The 22108-nt window shown below is 36.4% G+C and overlaps 1 protein-coding gene across 4 annotated transcripts; it reads right to left on the minus strand.

Annotated features, from left to right (window-relative positions):
- Positions 1-345: 345 nt before the first annotated feature.
- LOC125048477 (zinc finger protein 1) lies at positions 346-15513 on the minus strand. Of its 4 annotated transcripts, none has more exons than XM_047647162.1 (4): positions 15192-15513; positions 11979-12148; positions 3182-5213; positions 346-2648 (listed from the first exon to the last, which is right to left on the minus strand). In XM_047647162.1, the coding sequence occupies exons 1-4, from the start codon at positions 15319-15321 to the stop codon at positions 2455-2457; spliced, it is 2526 nt and encodes an 841-aa protein (XP_047503118.1). In that variant the 5' UTR covers positions 15322-15513; the 3' UTR covers positions 346-2454. The 4 variants fall into 4 exon arrangements, with proteins under 4 accessions (XP_047503118.1, XP_047503117.1, XP_047503120.1 ...); XM_047647161.1 differs by having other exon boundaries at positions 11961-12148; XM_047647164.1 differs by lacking the exon at positions 15192-15513 and adding an exon at positions 13221-15173 and having other exon boundaries at positions 11961-12148.
- Positions 15514-22108: the final 6595 nt, after the last annotated feature.

A 22108-nucleotide genomic window follows, 5' to 3' on the forward strand; every position in this document is an offset into this window, starting at 1 on the left:
TATTATATCTACGTTGCTGTGCCTAGGGTATTATACCAGTTGTTTGTTGTTCCACTTTTCTGCTCCTACTACCGTGTGCCCACCCCATTTCTATTTATGATATTTATTTTCATTATGACATCTTCTACCTTAGATATTCTTTTATCCCCTTTCAGGCATCGTTTGATGATATACATCCCATATGTAGGTATACGGCTGCAGCAAACGACATTGATCGAGTGTCGTTGAAAACTCTTAACTCTTTTACTCTTAACATCCACTAGGAAAGGAGGTAAAATGCCCAATATAAACTGTTAGGGAATGCGGAAAGTTTTTATTTTTATTTAGGTAAATAAAATAAGTACATTTTGTGATGAATCGTCAATATATATTAATATATCATTATATTTTTAATATTCATAAATTCAATATACATTGTAATAATATCAAGTAAAATGAATTTTACACTATAATTTATATCAGCAATATTTTAACACTTGTTAATCTATGGGTAAGTTTAACAATTTCGACATAGCTCGGTGTAACAGGCGCTCCGCGATGCCCTTCTCAACAAACACAATAGGCATATGCGATGCAGGAGTTCCCGTTATAACATTATTCTTATTCTATATAAAAGAAATACTCCTAAGTACTCCTCTGCAATATTATATTTTAACAGAATATAGGTACATATTAACTTTTCTTATACACAATGCACGAATGTTCCACAATAAAAATAAACGTATTCTCTTAATTAACGTCTAGTTATTATATGTATTAGTTGTTTGCTAATCTACATCTAACGACGACGGTTTTATGTACAGGTGCCCGCGCCTTATAAGAGTTAATTAATCTTTGGTTTCTCTAGCCCACCATGTCGGTTTCGACTTAGCATTAAACACATAACCTCAAATAAGTATATCTACCACCTACTCTTAAACGTTTGCCGTGAGGCGTCACGATAATTATCACGATAAATAATGAAATAATAGTTATTATATTAAATAAGAACAACGTTTAATATCTACGTAATTTAAAATGCAATATTCAGTCACGCGTATTAGGTGTTTTTTCCTTGCGGTCGCTGCGGTGGCGAATCGAGTTGTTTATTACTGAACGGGTACCCTGTAAGTCTTAATAGTTCTCAGACTACATCAATCTTTAGCTTTTGTACCGCGCACTGCCATGCTTGCGACATCAGCGATACGCTTGTCGCGACATACAAAAACTTAGTATTGAATTCAGTATCTCTATTGAAAGTTACAGATGGCTGAAAATCTTCATTTTAATGATAAAGTACAAGTTGTAAAAATTACAATTATTCGTTGCTTGGAAACCTTTCACAATGCTAAGTTGGCTTACTTAAGTAATTACTCCTAATAATCTAGTCCTTATCCTGAAATAAGCTTAGGAACTTTGTGTTCTTGTAATATTTGGGTAACACACATTTTAAAAATCAAATCAAGGTTAGAAATTTCGAAAGTGCCTTCTGTAATTAGTGGTTTATGGAAAGTGTGACGATTCTGTTGAGAAAACTAGTATTCGAAAAAAATTGCTTCAAGAGACATTAAATACTATCTATCTAATTCTTATACATACATAAAATTAAGCTATCAACGATTTATACATAGATTTCCTACCCATAGTAGTTTAAGCAGACCTTAAATATTAAGCATTTATTACTTATTGCATCCAATAAATGGTTGTTCATTATTTATTGTCATAATATTCATTGTATTCGTGCGCTTTTTTACGTCACACTTCTAGCTAAGTGAAGGTATAGGTTAAGCAGAAAACTATTTACATGAAAGCTACAAACATTTGTTAAAATCTCTTTTTTCATAGTCCTAGCATATTCTTGAATAAAAGGAAGTAACATTTAAACACGGTAGAGATCCCATCCAAGTTGCTATGCTGGAATGCTTTAGTTTTAGCTAATTTAAAATTCCCGAGACGTTCATATTTACTTAAGCAATATTAATTATAATATACATATTATTTTACATTGACTATGCCAAATGGATATCGGGCACTTTTCACACAACAAAAATCTTTCACGTCGAATACTAAACATTTATAATTACCAAGTTGGTGTATTATGTACTTAGGTAACACTTTGGAATCCTTATTTAAGATAGTTTGAGATACCCGATTCAGTATTCTGGCACGATTTTGGCACGTTCATTACATTTAAATGAAACTATATGGCATTGAGCAATTAATAGTTATTTACAATATCACCTAATTAATATATCTGCAAAGTAAAATAAAATAGGAAGATACTATTCTGGTAAGTAAACTTTGATCCTAAATCTATGGCACTTCTTTACATTATCTTTGGTTAGTCCTTTGGCACAAGCTCATGTTATCACACCGTTAAGTGTGACCGTCTTTGGTGGATTCATACACGGAATGTAATATAAAGCCGCCGGCAACTTATCAAGGCTAACTCGAAACTCTAAAAATATGTTTTGATTAGTCTCGATAAGGCTTGCAAATGGCGAACCGATGGTTCATGTGCTGACTGTAGGAGCCGGAGTGGGAGAACTTCTTGAGGCACTTGCAGCACTGAAACGGCTTCTCCCCGGTGTGCAGCCTCTTGTGCTCCGTCAGATGGTGCTTGTGCTTGAATGCTTTCGGGCACTCGGCGCATTTATATGGCCGCTGACCTGAAAAAATAAACTTGTGCTTATATCGTTGAATAAAAACTAACTCTAACAAATGTAATATTGATATTATATCTGACTAGACAGTCCGAAAAACCTACATATACAGTTACCTACTGCCTTTAGAGTTAAATATTTAAGCAGGATTTTTGTTAACAGTAAATTATATTAACGGCATTTAAAAATGTGTAAAAAATCCCATAACTTCTATTTTCCGTTTAAACCGGTTTTTTTTAAAGTTTTCATTGACACATATTTTTCCACCACTTTGAAAGTGTCTTCTTTTGAAACTGTGAAGACTGATAAGGGATCTCAATGTCAAATAGACCTAGCAGACATTAGTCGCGCACGTATTCGTTTGTATGAGTAGATATATATTCTTTAAATTTTTGTATAAATATCCTGAAGGGCTTTAACTAGGACTACACCCTAATAGTTACGCAATAAAATGACTGACATGCGGAAGGTCTGAAACAGACATTGTGAATCAATAAAGGTTTCGTAGTTTGCTAAATAAAGACAGAAAAAATAATCACCTGAGTGTTCATATTTGTGTCGAGCTAATGAACTTTGCTTGACGAAGGTCTTGTCACACTGATCACAGACAAACTGTCCCTCTCCTTCTTTAATATCATTTCCCTTTAACTTGCTTTTCTTAAGTAAATTGGATTCATCATCAAAGTCATGATGGGCTTGGACCTCTTCAGTCCAAGTGGAACGTTCGTACGAGGGGCTTGCACTCTGTCGATGGTCTGTCATTATATGCATGTTCAACATGGACGGTCGGCCATTAGCAATATCGTTGTACTGGAGAAGTTTATCCATTGGTATTAAAGGATTTACTGCCACTTTTTGCAAAGATCGTTTTTGGGCAGTAATCGTTTCTCCCGGAGACGGTGACAATCTGAAGTCGGTGTGAGAGGAGGATGAGCAATTGGAATGTGGGTAAGGGTTAACGTAAGCGGTTCGGTATGGTGTTGTACTCCTGGAAGATTTTTGGCTCAAATTAACCGCTTCTTCGGAGTCTGAATGTGTTACCGAAATACTACATGGAGGGGACGGTGACGGACTAGAAGTGACGGAAATATTTGATTTCCTGGTTGACAAATCAAGGGGTTGATCTGAAGGAGTTGCTGTTAAACTCATTCGCCTTTCTCTCGCTCGAAAATTTTGAAACCATACTTGCACAACTCTATTGTCCAGACCTATTTTGTTAGCAATTTTCTTACACTGATCTCTGTTTGGTCGCTTATTAAAGGCATAGTGTGCTCTTAGAATTATCTGTTGTTCCTCATTTAATGCCGTCCTTACTCTTATTTTTCTGTCATTGTCATGAACAGACTTATCATCGCGGTCGTCCTTTCCAAACTCTTCGTCTTCGCTAGCACTAATACCACTCTGCATTGATGTTCTAATTTCTGCTTCTAACCTGTTTAATGCTACGGTTTCGGCAACTTGCGCAGCCAATCCCTCATGCTTTCGAAAAACGTTTCCACACAGTAACTTCTCATGCTCTATTAAATCATTATTGTTTTCAAATGTCAAGTTACATTTACTACAATTCTGACTGTCGTTAGGTTCATCTTTGACGACAATGTGTCGTGTCGGCGGTGAGTCTATGCTCGGACAAACATTGCCAGAAATAGGTGATAATGTTTCCATATTAGCTCTAAAATAATTTTTATTAACCGAATCTAATATTAAATTATATCCATTATTATTGTCAATTGAAGGGCCGTTGTTATTTGAAGGGACGGAGTCATAATTGCGAAATGGTATTCTTAGATCATGATCTTCGTTTTCGTGTTCCTTTTTTACCGCAACAGCTTCATCTTCTTCAATATCCATAACAAGTTCTGCGCTGCCTTCTGAATGTTTATCGTCTTCTTCGGGAATTTCTTCAATGAGATCTTCTACGTTATGTGAAGATTGACTCATCTGTTTTGGATCAGGACTCTCTATTTTCCGTTGTTGATACTGCTGTGTAGCTAGTTGTTGGAACAATTGGCTTAATGACGCAGGAAAACTGTAGGGAGTGATTCCTGACTCGGGGCTCATTGGTATTCCGGGTGGCATGTAGAAGGGATTTAATCCTGGTTGAGCTAGAGGCGGTCTGTGATAGTTTGGATCCTGTGAAGACATCGATGCAAAAAATGCTTCGTTGTACTTTGGCAATATTGGTAAGAATGCGTTTGGCGCCATGTTATGTTTTAATTGAGACGCGACCATTGCATTCGCACGTTTTCTCGACGGGCTTCGGTCAGGATTCAGTGCGGGGTTATTCGGTTTAATTCTACCCATTTTCAAATTCATGACTAGACATTTCTTAGATGTCATGTGTGAAGAGTAAGAGCCGGAATGAGAAAACTTTTTTCCACAATTGGCACATTCGAAAGGTTTCTCTCCGCTATGTATCCTCAAGTGTTCTTTGAGATGATGCTTGAACTTAAAGGCCTTGTCACAGTCATTGCACTTGAACTTGCGTAGATTGGCGCTTTCGTCGTGACTCAGCATGTGTCGTTGGAGCCGATACACGTTAGCGAAACTCTTGTGGCAGATCTTGCAGGTCTGTAATAAAAGTGAATTATATTTTTAAATTTCATAACAATATTAAACATTTAAAAATAAAGATTTATAAATATGTAGTTGTCATGCCACTATTTTACTTGCTAGTACCTTATAGAAGATGAAATATGTAAAAGTTTACGTTAATTTTTGTTATTGCTTTTTGTTATGTTCAAGGGAGTCGGCTGAGCTACTTGCAGAGGTTTTTTATCCGCGCGATCAAGAAGAAGACGATGATCAGGAACAGTAAATGAACAGGACCATGATGACAACCATGATCCTCCATTTACTATTACTGAACTCAACATGGTGATTGGTAGCTTTGACTGCAAAAAAGCACCTGGATCAGATGGCCTCACTCTCGATATTTGTTCACGAGCTATCCTGCGGGATCCGGGAGTGTTCCTATCAATGGCAAACAAATGTCTAGAACTTGGATCTTGGATACTTCCCGAAACTATGGAATGTCGCAACAGTAGTAGTGGTTCTCAGGAAACCTGGTAAGGATAACTACACGAGTCCAAAGTCCTATAGACCAATAGGTCTTCTGCCCGTGATGGCAAAAATCCTAGAAAAATTGCTTGTGTATAGATTAAAATGACATGTGATACCTTAACTAAGCCACCGTCAATACGGTTTTATGCTACAAAAGAGCACAGAAGACTCCCTCTACGACCTTATGGGCTATAGACAAAATTAATTAGAAAAAACTGATAACGATAGTTTCCTTGTACATAGAGGGCGCCTTTGACAGTGCCTGGTGGCCAATGATACGGGTTCAGCTGGCTAAACTAAAGGTCCCGATTAACTTGAGAAAGCTAATAGATAGCTACCTAAAAGAACGAAAGGTTCAGCTAAAATATGCGGGAGAAGAGGTTAATAGAAATACATCGAAAGGATGCGTTCAGGGATCCATAGGTGGCCCTATACTCTGGAACCTACTTTTGGATCCATTGCTGCAAGAAATGGAAAAAAAGGGGTACTATTGTCAAGCCTTTGCAGACGACGTGATCATGGTGTTTGTCGGAGAATCAGAATTTGAAATAGAACGGCATGCAAATGCTGCTCTAGCCTATGATTGGGGTACCAAAAATAGACTCAGATTTGCTCCACAGAAACCCAACCTATGATTATATGTAACTAAAAAAATAAAATTTGACAAACCACATTTGAATATGGGCTGAGTATCCCTGAACCTATCTGATGAAATAAAAATACTTGGTTTGACTCTCGATGCTAAATTGACCTTTAATAAACATCGTCATCTCCAATATATGCAGGAAAGCAACAAATATTTACAAACAACTAGCAATGGCGGCGAGAATTGGCCGGGATTTACACCGAGATGTAATTCATATTATTAATACAGCAGTCATCGAGCCATAATCCTATATGCGGCAGCAGTCTGGGCTCCATCCACTAAAAAGCGAGGAATTAGAAAGCAATTAAATTCATTACAACGAGGTTTCGCGCTGAAGCTCTGCAGAGCTTACCGAACCGTATCACTGAATGCCAGCTTGATCCTTGCCGGACTATTGCCCCTAGACCTTAGAATCCAAGAGGCCGCTGTGCTATACGAAGCAAAGAGAGGATTATTTCAGTCTGAATTGGAAGGTGACCTGGAGCAGAGTATTGTGGATGCGTATTTCTCATCCCTCCAAAGAACCTGATATCAAATTCATGGCCTATAGAGAACAAGAAGGTAAAGTAAGGTAAGCACCAGCAGTAAAGATATATACGGACGGAAGTAAAGTAGACGAATTGGTCGGCGTCAGTGTTTCCTTATGGAAAAATGGTGCCGAATTTGAGACTTAAATTGAAACTATCTTCATGCTGTTCCGTGTATCAAGCTGAACTGGTGTCTATTCTTAAAGCAACTCAAAGGATCCTTTGTCACCCAGAAGCAACCTACGGCGTATATAGTGACTCCCGATGTGCACTCGAAAGTGTTGCGGGTGGTCGCTCTTTCAATCCCCTTGTAGTTGAAATCCGTAAGAACATAAATAAAGTGCGTTTAATCAACAAAAAAATTGATCTTTTTTGGGTTAAAGCGCATGCGGGCATGGAGGGGAATGAAAGAGCAGACCAACTGGCAAAGGAAGCTGCGCATCTAGAAAAGGCGCCCGTGTACAATAGATTCCCTATATCGCACTTGAAAAACTGTCTACGTAGAAACACGATAGACAAATGGAATCACAGATATCGAAACGGCGAAACAGCTGCAATAACTAAGTTATTCCTTCCAAATTTTGTTTCAGCCTTTTCGATAATTAAACAAATGAAACCAACGGGATTGAATACCCAGATGTTGACAGGTCACGGTGGCTTCTTGTCGTATCTTTACAAGTTCAGGATTAGACAAAGTGATGCCTATCCTTGTGGCGATACAGATGAAGAGACAGTGTTGCATGTTCTGACCGACAGTCCAATGTATGAATATGACAGGTATAACACTGAGCAAGCTATGGACGTAAAAGTAACAGAGACGAATTTAAAGGAAATAATGTTCAATATTAGGTTAAGAGGCATCTTTTTAGGATTTGTTATAAGGTCATACAAAAAGTTGTTAAAAGAAATAGGTAGTAGTGTTTAATCATTCGGGTTACCAATACCATTTACGTAAGCTATTATAACCTCCGACGACTACATAGTCGGGGAATCTAGAAAACATTTATTTAAAAAAAAACAAGTAATCATCACAATATTTATATTTAAGAACAGGATTAGATTTATAGAGTATAAACATATGTTTTACAAGTTCTAAAAAGCTTTTAATGTTTGACTAAATAGATAAATGACGTGCCAACAGGAATTATCTTTTCAATAATACATTTACTATTATGAGTTACATAATGGAAGACTTGTCACGGGGCCTGACCTATCAGGCAGTAACCTTCAATATTTATAAAACATTCACCATTATTAACAATTTGTATATGTATTCAGATTAGGATGTTAAACATTATAGGCACGCGGGAGTTTTTCGAAGAATTCCTCTAGGCCCTGTGACAACAAGAATTTAATTAATCTATATAATATCAATTAGTATGGCAACTTAATTTCACATGTAATAAAAAAATAAAATTCAAAAATAGTTTTGGTTACTATTTTTTCAAATTCTTTAGTACATAATGCCTCTTATACATCTAACGATACCGACTCCTATATACAAATTCGTATCGTAAATACTTAATTTAATATTTGGTTTAGCTAGCCCTTTTCAATCGTCGCCTATTCCTAAGCATTAAACTACATAAACAAATGTAATACATATTTGGAAATATAATTTGAAGTACGTAGATATCCTTATTATTTATAGTTCCTTCGGCAGAAAATTAACTCACGATGATATTTTCGAAATGGGTTTTAAAAAAGTTTATCGTTACAATTAGTAATAATATGTTCAGATAGAACACCTCAGGGAGTTATTGTACGTAGTAGGTATTTGGATAATTCAAATAGTGGTAATAAATATATGAATATTTTGTCAACAAACAATATACTATAACAAAAACTTTTAATCAAGCATACACTTAGCCACACGACTGTGTTTATACTCTGGAATGCTTTACGATATCTATATAAAATTATATAATAGACATGATATAATCTAAACCTATATCTATTATCTACAAACGAGTATTATACTACAGGCACTGCACTTTTAATACCTTCAATATAAAAAAGGTCTTATCCAATACATTAGATGGCTCTAAGACCCAAGAATATAAAATATTTGAGCATTTTAAATACCGCGCAAAAATACTTACTTCAATTATAATCTAATTTTATATTCTGGTAATTAAGTATTACTTATAACGTTTAACTTACCATAATCTCTTACGCGTAAAGTTTTGGCACATGTCTTTGGTTTATGGTAGGTACGGTAGGTATGGTTAAACTAGTTAAGATACATAGTTTGATAGTATTTATAAAACTACATTATATAAGTACAACTACATTTAAACTACACTGCATATACTTCTGCATGGCTTAGCATCAATTAGTGTTGCAATTAAAGCGCGTAAGATATCCAATCAGCAATATGTTACTTGATTAACGTTTAGAATTCACTTTAAGTTCACGTTTTCTCACTGCTGTCATTTAATCACCGTCATATAAATGCGAGTATATCCAAAGTAAATACTTCAGTCTCGATAAGGCTTGCAAATGGCGAACCGATGGTTCATGTGCTGACTGTAGGAGCCGGAGTGGGAGAACTTCTTGAGGCACTTGCAGCACTGAAACGGCTTCTCCCCGGTGTGCAGCCTCTTGTGCTCCGTCAGATGGTGCTTGTGCTTGAATGATTTCGGGCACTCGGCGCATTTATATGGCCGCTGACCTAAAAATTCAGTCATTTGATCATGTTTACAGTTTTTTTAATATAAGAATATAGTTAAAAAATCTTGAATAAAAAAAAAGAATTGATTACTAAATATATTAAAGTACCTGAATGTTCGTATTTATGTCTGACTAATGAACCTTGTTTCACGAAGGTTTTATCGCATTGATCGCAGGCAAACAGTCGTTCTTCGTCTCGATTTTCTTTTTCTTTCAACTTGCTGTTTTTAGGGAGTGACATGTCTTCTTCGAAAAGTTCAGTGGTACGCTCGTTACTACGAGGTCGTTCGTTAATTGGATTCCACAGTTGTCTATTAGTTCCGGGCGTATCAGTGCCGTATAATTGAAGAGATGGATAACTACCCTTTGCTAGATCATGGTAATGAAGTAACTTTCCTATTGATATTGAAGGGTTGTTCGAAAATTTTGGTTCCTTATTCCCATTATTAGCTTCAGTTGGAGATGGTGAAAAACGAATATCAGTGAGAGGCGAGGAACAATTGGAATGTGAGTAAGCATTGTAGCGACTTGGAGACGGGCTCCGAGACGACTTTTGGCTTAAATTTATTGCTTCTTCCGAGTCAGAAATCACCACGGATAAACAGGCAGGAGAACCAGAGGTACTTGTTTCGTCAATTTTTTTTATGGATAAATCAAGAGGCTGATCGCCAATAAATGTTCCCTGGCTGGAGCGGCGTTCTCTGGCTCTATTATTTTGAAACCAAACTTGCACTACTCTGCTGTCAAGTCCAACTATCTGTGCGATTTTTTTAAATTGTTCCCTATTGGGCCGTGGGTTTAGATTATACTGTTCTCTTAACATTAGTTGTTGTTTATCAGTTAATGCCGTTCGAACTCGCAGTTTTTTATCCGAATCATTTGGATTTTTTTCACAGCCTTTGCTTCCTATGTTTTCTTCTTGATGATTTAAGTCGTCTTTACAATCAAATACCACATTTTTGACAACTATCGATGACGCCTCAGATGTTGAGGCCTTGCCTTGAAAGGTCCTCAGAAAATGTCTATTTACAGAAGCATTAACTGATTCAAGCAACGAGTTAAACGTTAAAGAAGCTTCCACTTTAGTGTCATTGCCATTTAAACCGTTCTCATTCTCCAAAGAACTTTCGTTTTGGTCGTCTTCTACATCCATAATAAGATCTGCGCTTCCGTCGGACTTTCTATCTTCTTCCTCTAAGTCTTCTTCGATCAAAGCTTCGGGTGCCATATAACATTTAGATTGCATTTTAATATTTCTGCTCAACTGTGCTTGATAAGTTAAGTGCTGCATATAGTTAAACGAATTTGGGAAAGCATAAAGAGAAAATTCGTTTGTATTTGTGGTTACATTGTCAGGCAATGGTGTATAACCTGGATTTGCTCGATGATCCGGAAGCCCCGGATGCAGTTCCGGGTTGTAACCGGACTTTTGAGTTATTATCGATGCGAATAATGCTGCGGCTTCTTTATACTTGGCTAGCATAGGCATGGCTGGATTGTTTTCGAGGCTTTTACTTATATCTGCCGGCACATGTAATACATCGTCCTCTTGCTTCAGACCGGGACTGATATTTCGATTGTAAAGCTTGTTGTTAGACTTAATTCTGCCCATTTTTAAATTCATTGCCAAACATTTTTTCGATGTCATATGCGACGAATATGAACCCGAATGGGAAAATCTTTTTCCACAGTTTAAGCATTGAAAAGGTTTTTCTCCGCTATGTATCCTTAAATGCTCTTTAAGGTGATGATTGTGCTTGAACGCTTTGTCACAATTGTTGCACTTATATTTACGAAGATCTGGGCTCTCGTTGTGACTTATGGCATGTCGTTGCAGTTGATTCATTTTTGGAAAGCTCTTGTAGCAGATGTTGCAAGTCTGTAACCAAGTTTTATTCTATCTTATAAAAAAACACTACTATAACGGCTCTACTACTACTATAGGAATAAATACTACAACTACTTCTACTACAACTACTTCTACTAGCATTTACTTAAGGAAGCCATAGCTACGAAAATTGTTTATTTTGCGTACCTTGTGAAGTGGTTTCCAATAATTCTTTTAGTGAAACACCCACATATAAATTTTTCAAGATTGCTATTACTTACTTCGTAGTCACTTTATTTTACAACACAAAACAGTCATGTGGTAAAAGTTTGTGTGTTGTTCTAATTATGCCTTGTGGCTAATGACCCAACAATTAAAGTATTAAAAAGTAAAGGTAGGTAGAAATAATTAGATAGATACACAAAATGTACTGTGTATAAACGAGAGAGATAGAGAGGGAAAGAAAGAAAAATAAACAGTAAAAGAAACAAAGAAATATGTTCTCGTCAGGGTCTGTCATTATTACGTATACGGTTCACTTGGGGTAAGTGATGTTGTAATGTAATGCAATGTACACTGACATATCTGAGGGTATCCACCTGAGTGCTCGGCGAGTGCAGCGTCTCGTGCTTCTCAAGCTGGTCCCTCGTGGGGTACGCACCGCGGCACTGGCTGCAGCTAAACGGCCCTCCGGGGCCCAGCGGGGACCCGCCCCGCTCTTCCTCCTCCTCAGGCTTAATCTCAGGCCCACTACCCGCCAGGGGACCCACTGGAACAAATATACTAGTATACTATTTGCCATGCGTTTCAGAGGTAAATCGGAAAAACATGAAATAAAGTGACACTATTACAGAACAAGTGCAACAAGCCGATTTAACTAAGTTATAATTAATACAATATATATAGGCAGAGTTATTTGGTAAGTTGGCGGTTATACTGGTAATGGTTCATCGTTTTTAAAAATAGTTCTAGTACGAGCGTACGTGCGGCAGCCGTCTGACTACACAAAATCATATAGGTACCTACGAATCAATCTCATAAATCAATCTGATTAGTCTAGCTTCAGCCCTTCTTTATATAAAATAAATTGTTATTTGTGTTGAACTTAAACAAGTAGGCAACAGCTAATTATCATTGAATAGTCGTCATATAAACATGTTATCTAAGTTCTTTAACTTACAATTATAATTATATTAGGTGACGTGGGAAAGCCCTGCAGGCAGATTCTGTGCAATTGCAGTCGGTGTCTGGTATTGAATTTTAGAAATTACGGCCTCGTAAACACCGCACCGGTCATTTCGTCCACCCTTTACGTGAGCCGCCCTACGCCCGTCCCATGCTAACCAATATCAGAGGACAATCGACAGTCATTGTCATTTGTCCCTGTATGTATTGAACTATAGATAATAGACCGAAAATCGCTGTAAATCTCCAACATATGAAAGTCAGCCAACTAAATAATTCTATTCGATAACAGATGGCGTTGATCATGCGATTTTTGTAAGAAATTTGGCCAAGCCAAATTCGAGTTAAAGCACTGTTATTGGTGAAGAATACGATTGTTACCTCTGGTTCGAACCCCTGAACATAAGAAATGTTTCAATGTGCGCAATTAACATTTGCTAGTTTGACCATAGTTAACAATAGTGGCTTTATCCTCTGGATTCCCAATTTATCTAATAATATTTAATTGAAGATTTTATCGCTGACACACACACAACGCATTCTTGTTAATATACTAGTTTTGTTAAAAATAAGCTCCGTAAAGTTGTATACTATATTCTAAACCTACCTATATGTTATCCGTATATTTTACCGTCGTATGGGAACAAAATACTTACCTTTTATATTTAATTGATAAGCGATGCTTTTTAACTGAATTGACGTGAACTATAGTAAGCGTTTCTTGAACTCTGTATTGACAACACAATGAGTGCTCTGAGGGCAACAATATTACTATCAGCTATCAATGAGGTGGAACGGACGGGAACACCTACACGAGCCAGCAATCTGCGCACAGGCAGCGTCCGTCAGCCGCTGATAAAACTCACACACTCACTGCGCGCTTCCTATTGAACTACATGAACAATTATCGCACGCACACATCGCTGGAGCCGATAGTGAGTCGGTTGATGGTCGACGACGTCTGGACTGTGATTGGTCGCACCTGGACACCTACTCGCACCTCGGTCAGTTACTTTTTTAAATGTCCCTAAATATGTCCAGAAATTCTTGTATTAGTCACTAATATAAAATTCCTTGTGCCCTTAGCTCGATTTTCCTTGTTCGCATTCGCTCAGTATCTACATAGGTATGTGGTTAAAAGTATTTTTATAAGATGATTCATAATAGAAGGTAATTTGTTGTATAAAACATAAGCGGGTATTATGTATTTATAAGGAATAATAACCTATGCATTTAAGAAGAATCTATCGTGCACAAACTTGGCTAAAGTTTAATGCGCTCATAGCAGAACCTACTTTGCTTATTTTTTTTGGGTAATAACTATTACAGTGAAATCAAAGATTATAAATCCTATCGTAAAGCATGTAACGTCCTCTTCAAAAACTTTTTTCATGAGATGTAGTGGATAGTAAAAACCGAAACAAATCTAGCTGCATTTAGTTAAATTTACCGACAATATATTTCCAACAAATAAAAAAAACATTTACTTAATTTTTAATAAAAATAATAATATAAATGTTGTTATGAAGATTGATATTTAATATACAAGCCTTCGCAGTATTTCAGATTATTTTATTTTCCTTTTATATTGACTTGAGTGTTAATATAATATCACAATAAAAAAGGAACAAGTACTTACTAAATTATATAAGTAAATCAAATTAATATTGGTTTATTGAACAGTTTTAAGCATAAAGATGAAGAGCGGCGGAGAGCGGTCCTAATTCCCAATATTGTTTACGGAGCGATTATAAAGGCTCGTTAATGAGTTTGCTAATTTGTACGTCTGTCTTCAGCAAACAAGTGATTAGACGACACGGCTACGCTCACTAAGCATCTACTCACGACATGCTGTAGGAACCATTCCGATACTCCGCTTATAAATGACAACAAAATAATTTTCCTGAACGCTCCTTAGTACCGTCAACGGACCTGTTAAATAATCCCTCGCATTTTTATCGTAACTCTTTGTGCAGATTAACGCCAAGAGAAGATATCTATACTTATGACAACCACAAATTATTTCAGTTTACGCGTTAGTAGTCAGAACTTAAGAGATATATCAAATGTCCCTCACTCCAGACAGGCGGCCTCAAATATAAAGTAGAAAGTAAAAGAGAAAAAGCAAATGAATTAAAACAACATAATCATTTACGATTTAAGACGTTAAAAGAGATCGGTGCACCCCTCGACAAACGAAACTTTCTTTTAAGTCGGTGTATACCTGTTCCCGGCTCTCGAGTGGATGAATTATGTCTCGAGGGAACGAGGGAACGGCGGCTAGGTGCTCTAACGAAGACGTGAGCGAATTATATTTTTCATATCACTAAGATTGCACTCTGTGATGGATCGTCCGTAGAAAAATTAATTTAAAAAATTTAATTGCTAACATTTTATTTGAATTATGAATTCTATTAGATGAAATTCACGTCTTTCAAAAGTTTTCTCAAAATTATTAAGAAGAGAACTATATTAGTAGAGTTTAGTTTCAACTTACTGAAAGTTTGTTTGTCGTAAGTTTTAAACAAATTAACTAATGGAAAATTTATCTAACGTAACTTCTGATATAAAATACGATAACATAAATAAACACAGCAGCAAACAAAAAGAAAAGAAAATAAGCTTACTGAAGGCAGCGAGCCGCCTGGCCGAGGTGGTCGAAGTGGGGACCTTCTTACTCCTCATTTCCGCAAGCCAACCGGCCGCAAAGGTTTCGTACCAACCGCCAACTCCCATAAGCGAGCTGTGCACTTTCATCGGAAGACACGAGCACACAGAACACACCGCTAAGACCTACGCGCTACTCACAGCGGCAGCCCCACACGTTGGCCAGGCTCCACAGGCGATACGAGTAACTGTCGCCGTAACACCCGAACATGTCATCGGTTCTCGCGACCATGGCCCGCACGGCACGTCTCGCCGAACTGACGGCGCGCGGCGGAATGCCCGCCGGTCCGCCCTCGGCCCGCCCTGCAAAGCCGCCCCCGCCCCACCCGCCTCACCCCACCGCAATCTACCTTACCAACTGGCCACGGTACCACGCTGGTCTTCATCTCGAAACACCATTAACCTTAAGGCATCATAATATCGAATTTCTATTATAAACATTTTAATTGTCTTAACCAACGGCGTTTTTATTACGTAATAATAAGATTATAAAGATAAAAACAAAAATTTGTTTTGACGAATGAATTTCACGTTACTTAATTATATAATTAAAAAAATATATAACATATGCGGTACAACAGATGACTCTACGTTTTAAAGTATAATCGCTGCTAGCAACCGTAGTGGTGATATTAATACGCTCCACCTTCGTCTACCTGTCTTTTTCTAACATTATAGCGATTTGCTTATACGTTAAAAGACAAAACTGAAAGCAATTTTGTATATATACGTATGTATTAATTAATATTAATTCCTAGAAATAAACTGTACATTGTTTCTTTAAATGTTTGTAAATATGTATGTATATTACCTATTTACTTATGCCAATTTCGTATTTTAAGAAACCACTGCAACTGACTACAAATATAAGACTATCCAAAAGAGATAAGACTTCGCGTGAAAAGAATGATATTTTTTTCACGCGTTATGCTGAGTAGATTTTTACTTTCGCCTTCTGCCACTAGATGGCGCTCTTGTCTCAAATAGCTAATGCATGGCATGTAAAAGTTATTTTGTTATTTATAGTTCGCATTCTTATTTTGCTTGCTTGCTCAAACATGATAGGTTTGTTTTTCGCTATTGTGTCAAAAAATAGATATTTATAATATATTTATTATTTAAAGAAAAAACTATACTATTATTTAATTTGGATATTACATACATATAATATCCAAATTAAAATCTCAAAAAGAAAAACAATCCGCGAAAATAGAGGACACCGTGAGCCATTTTTGCCAAAACCCTCCATCTCTTAATCGATACCAACTCCGGGGAAATAAATACAGATAATGCAACTTTCTCTACAGCTGTGATACTTTTTGACATCCAACACCTTTTGTCTTCAGTCACCGTGACCACGCACGCTGTAAAGCACGCGAAACGTCGGATAAATTTAAAATTATGTTAAATAATTATAAATTTATAATAATACATAACTTTAATCCGGTAAAAAGTTTTTTCTTTAAATGTGTAAAGGTTATGTTAATCAAAGACAATACTAGATTTATTATTTTTTATAGGTAACATGGATTGTATGTCATTTTTATTAAGCAAATTGTTATTTTGAAAATCGTAAAATTTTTAAATGTGTATTTTTAAGAATATAAAATTATATACCATCAAGTTTTGTAAATAAGAGGTGGTGTGTATGTGTGGGTAAAATGTAACTAATAAATTAAATTTAGTTTTAATTGTTAAAATAAAAAGATATATCGTACCTATTTGTTATTATAAAATTAAATTTCGCATTTAGACAATGGACCCGCACTCTCGCCAATCCATACAACCTGAACAAATCTCGTGTTAGTTGGGGCATAATGAGGACGTGGAAGGCTTGCAATAACATTTAGGGCACATTGTAAAAACAAGGGCCACCCGCGCATCGCCACACTGACACGTGTGCAAAGGCAAAGCCTTTTACCGCTGATCTACCAACATATAAAGTATATATAGAATTGTTTTTGTATGTACAAAAACAAAAGAGTATATATAAATACTTCTTATCTAAGTATTGAATATATATTGAATATTTTTCTTTACTTTTCTTAATATAATTAATAGAATTTTTTATATTGTCTTTATTGTTTAGTTGATTGCGAGTAAACGTAGTTCTCTCACGATTATTAAAATAACTTCAACCAGGTGCTTTAAACCGATAGTTTATGGCCTAATAAAGGTGTTTTTTTATTATTTTGTCATTGACTAAGAAATTACCTGCCTTGCGTCTGTCCATGGATGACAGATGTTTCTTCGGCTATGATTTGTGAGAACAAAGCCCGTCTATGTTAATTTGGTTTAACTTTTCAATTCAGTAACTGCTTGTTCCTTTGCCTTATTAATAATAACGTTAAAGTTTCATTCTAAGTACCTGCATGTAAAACGAACTATTTCCTCGCGACACGGTGACCCGCATCGAAAGACTAAATTTTGTGTACAATGTAGATCGTGCGGGAACACCACAAAAAATTGATTGATTGGAGATATTATTCTATTGATGTGATCAATGTCAAGGTATACGGGTGTTTAGTGTCGGTATCCGAGCATATTGTACTTATTACAGACGTTAATATGAAAACTCAGAGAATATTATATGATCAGTATAAAACAGTTTTTATAAAAAAAAAATTACCTGCCCCTTAAAACTTTCATTTAAAATTTTGTTATCGTAGTAGCTAGGCGACATATAATAAAATCGAACAATGTAAATTAAATATTTGTTTACTTAACTCGTAATTCATGGAAGATGGAAACATTTCAAAAGTCAGCATTTTATTGAGGTTATAATTATAAAAGTCAGTAATTGACTGACACTTAAGTCTGCACAAAACAAAGATATACAAGTTGGTCTTCTTTTCCTAAGATCCCAATTAGGTATCTCTGCTCCAAAGTTCATTCTAAACCTTATGAAAGCCTGAAAGACTAACGAACAAACAGACTCGTGAGGTCTGAGTTATAATATTACGATTCTAGGGATCCTGCCCTAAGCACATATGTGCGTCAGTTCCTCTAAAAATAATGGATTAAGTTAATACGGTAATAAAGTAAAATTTTAATAAATGTACATATAAAATTTACACAGAACTGAGTTTGTCCATAATGTCAGTTACGGCTTTTCGTAGTAGATAAATGTTGTCGAACACGAGTGCGTCAGAATGTGAATAAAATTATTATTTTCATTATGTATATTGTTAAAGTGAGATAGTGACGACACGCGGCCCGTTATCGCAGGAAATGTAAGTTTAATGCATCGTTTATCTGTCGCTGACGATTACTAACAGTGAAAACAAAAAAAACCTAATCAGTTTTAGCCCTTTGGGTTATCGGCGACTGTCAGCAGATGACAAATATTATATGAGATACCGCTTTCCTCATGTATATGCAGTCACCTATGCTTTCAAACCATTGATGTATTTTTGAGGCGAGACATATGCCCAATAATCTCATTATGCACGAGCAAAAAGTTGCCAAAGACAATTAAGAAACCCGTGACTTCCTGCCCGAGTGGCCACATGTCTTACCTATCGATGCCTATTGTTCTTTGTTATCTACAAACAAGGGACTTAGTATCTATGACAAGTGCACAAAGAGGTTTGCATTGACACGTCGGCAGTAGACCATCTGGCACCAGGCTGGCCGCCGTCCCAGCGCCGGGGGACAAACTCGACCCTATGTCCCACGCACTAAGGTCCAGGTGACAACAATTAACATTTATTCTCAGGTCTACTACGGTATGGCCGACACATGGCAATCGAACAAAGACACTTGTACCGATGAGATTTGAATGAGCTTAATTGAAATTTGTTTGAGTTTTACTTTGAAATTGTTTAATTATTTGTGACAATCACCTTTGCACTATTGTTGGAAAAACAACACTATTATTATGTAATGTTTTAGAGGTCTATTGTATCATTAGGTTTTTACATTAGCCTTCGTAATCTCAAACTTGTAATACACGTGGGTGTCAATATAACAGCGTGTCTGTGACGGTTGAATGGCTGCCAATCTGCGCGTCGGCTAATGGCTTCCTAATCAATGTTCACCATTACCTATTCGAATTACGCGAAATTCCATGTCACACAATATAGCCATTTAAACTGATAAAATTAGCATACAATTTATAAAATGTCAAAATGTCGTATAAATATCAGACGGTATGTTATCACGTGTATGTTGCGGCACTCGCTCACTTACTGACTTCGGGGTTACTGCGCTGTGGCTTGCGGTCGCGTTTATTTTCAACTGATTGTTATATTTTAACTAATTTGCTATTTTATTAAACAATATTTTGGTAAAGAAAAACAACATGTTTTTAGCAGAATTCTCTGGCTTATGAAATCACCCTCTGTGTAGAACTCTCGAGCATAATGTATCGTTGAGTAATCGCTAAATCAGTTTTATATTTTCGCTACAACTCTGGGGCTTTTGGACAGACCTCTCCTCTCACCTGACCGTGAGTCTGGCAAAATGCCAAGTAAACCTGCACACTAACCTACATTTTGTTTTAGCGTTTCTTCCGATATACAAGTACAAGATAATTATGATTAAAATAACGAAGTAAAGGATTATTTATACCGGGTTAAATGGCTAATTGTAAAAAAGGATATTTTGTTTGAAAACAAAATAAGGCGAGCTAAGCTGTAGCCCACATCGGTTAGAGTAATTGCGTTAGCAGTTTGTTTATTTTAAATGTAGTGCGGACGAGAGAATACTCTCAATTCAGTTGCGAGTGGAGCCAAATTGTACACGCATTCGTTTCACTAAGCCGGAACTGAGAGAAGAATTGCGCACAGATTGAGTTTGTGCTGCTTACGCGTAGCAGTAGTTACCTTTCTTCAGAATAGGGCTGCGACAAATTCAAAGTAGACACGTTACACAGACACTCTGCTTCTCATCATAATAAAATCCTGCTTGATGTTCTTATTGTTAAGACTTAAGTTCGTTATACATTCTCTAATAATCTTAAACAACATCTTCGCAACGTCTTACGCTGATACAGAAAATATTCTTATTGTACATCAATAGCTTAATTATAAAATGTAAGATATCAAAAGAAAGGGACTGTCTTCCCACGACACTTGGAATCCTAGTGTTAGGAGCTAGTGCACTTTATTTTTACCTAAATATACTTTTTTTTGTGTATAATTATTGTTTTTTCTTTCTTTCTTTATTTCTTTTGTTATATGTAACAACAATTAATTATGTGGAGCGGTGGCGGAGCGTCGGCGACTGGCAAATGTCGCGAGTGTCGGCAGAACGGAAGTGCGCACTGTGAAGGTTCGCGCCGACGAGTTGTTTTTTAAATTTCAATGCGAACCGGAAACGAGGTCGCGCCAACAACCTTCATAAAGCTATGTCTTGCGAAAACTTGAATGGGCTGTGAACGAAATTACAATTTAATATGCAACTGTCGCCATAATAAAGATATTTTTTGTATACGTTTTAAAATAATTTTAAATTTATTATAGCTTTTGTTTCGATACAGTTGAGGTTTCGTTATTGTATCTGAATTCGAATTAATATCGTATTTTAAATTCACAAAAACATTTTTGATACTGATGATAATACCAACAGTAAAATGACAAATAACTTGTCACACTGTTTTGCGTTTGACTCAATTATACTTTCCTGTTTTGCCCAAACTATTGTGATGTCATCGGTTGAAATAATTTAGCAGGTAACAAATAACAAAGAGCAATTAATCAGATAGATTTCCGAGAATGCTGGAAGTAGGGCCACGTGGAGCGCTCCTTCACCCCTGGCCCACGATAACACTCATTGACGTCACGGCGACAACGCATTACTTAAGCTCGACACACGTGAGCTGTTTTCATCTTTGCATCATCTCTGAATACTCAATACCAAAATATGACGCTTATTAGTCGTGCTATATGAAATAAAAACTAGAAAGACGTTAAGGGAAAGCTCAATACTGGAACTGTTGCTTAACTGAAAAGAAGTCTTAAAATGTTGTAGAATGATGCAATATGAGGAAAACCGCAGGCGGCTAACGCTCGTGTAGAACACGGGATAGAACCGATCAGAGCGAAGTAATTCGATAGCGACTCTAGTCGCACCTTCGTGTGGCCCCGGCCTCATTGCGCTCCTAACTACGCAATCATTATTTATTACACTCCAATAATAATCAGTTAATAACACTGCCATTTTACAAGATTGCTCACGTTTACGTCACGTATTGTTAAGCCCTCAAAATCTGACACATTTTTGTACTCATTGGCAATACTATATATTGCTCAGACATAACACAGGTGGCAACTTAATCTTTTTTTATGAACTTTGCAATTTGAATGTAACCCACGTTGGTGTCGTGTGGGCGGTCGCGTTTTAGTTGTACCTAATCAGAGTTTTAATATCAGATCTGTATTTACAAATAATTTGTGACGTGGTATTATAATATATAAGAGAAGGATGCAATAATGCGCATTTGGCTGAGCCGTAAAATCCCATGTGATAAAATGTTCTTAACTGAGTATTTAAAGCACCGTAATACAAATACAAGAACATTTATATTTTTTCAGTAGAATAATACTAATAAACAATAGGCAAGGTTCATAAAAGGGACAAAATGCCTTATGACTAAATATCCGTAATAACCACTAGGAATTCCACCTTTTCAACTTTAATGAAAATATTAAATGTTTATATTTCCTCGAGTAGATAAGATATAATAATATTCACCTCGAGGTCTTTAAATACGTTTTATCAGATACACACACATACACAAGAGCACGTCATATTAAAACAGAGTCAATAAAACTGTGATTGTTGATATTTGTTCTTTTAAATGAATGTGACATGTTTCTTGTGTGTATTATTCGATTGAAGCGTTAAACGACCTGTTTATGTATGAATTTATGAG

The sequence above is a fragment of the Pieris napi genome, chromosome 3 (assembly GCF_905475465.1).
Source record: "Pieris napi chromosome 3, ilPieNapi1.2, whole genome shotgun sequence".
NCBI lineage: Eukaryota > Metazoa > Arthropoda > Insecta > Lepidoptera > Pieridae > Pieris > Pieris napi.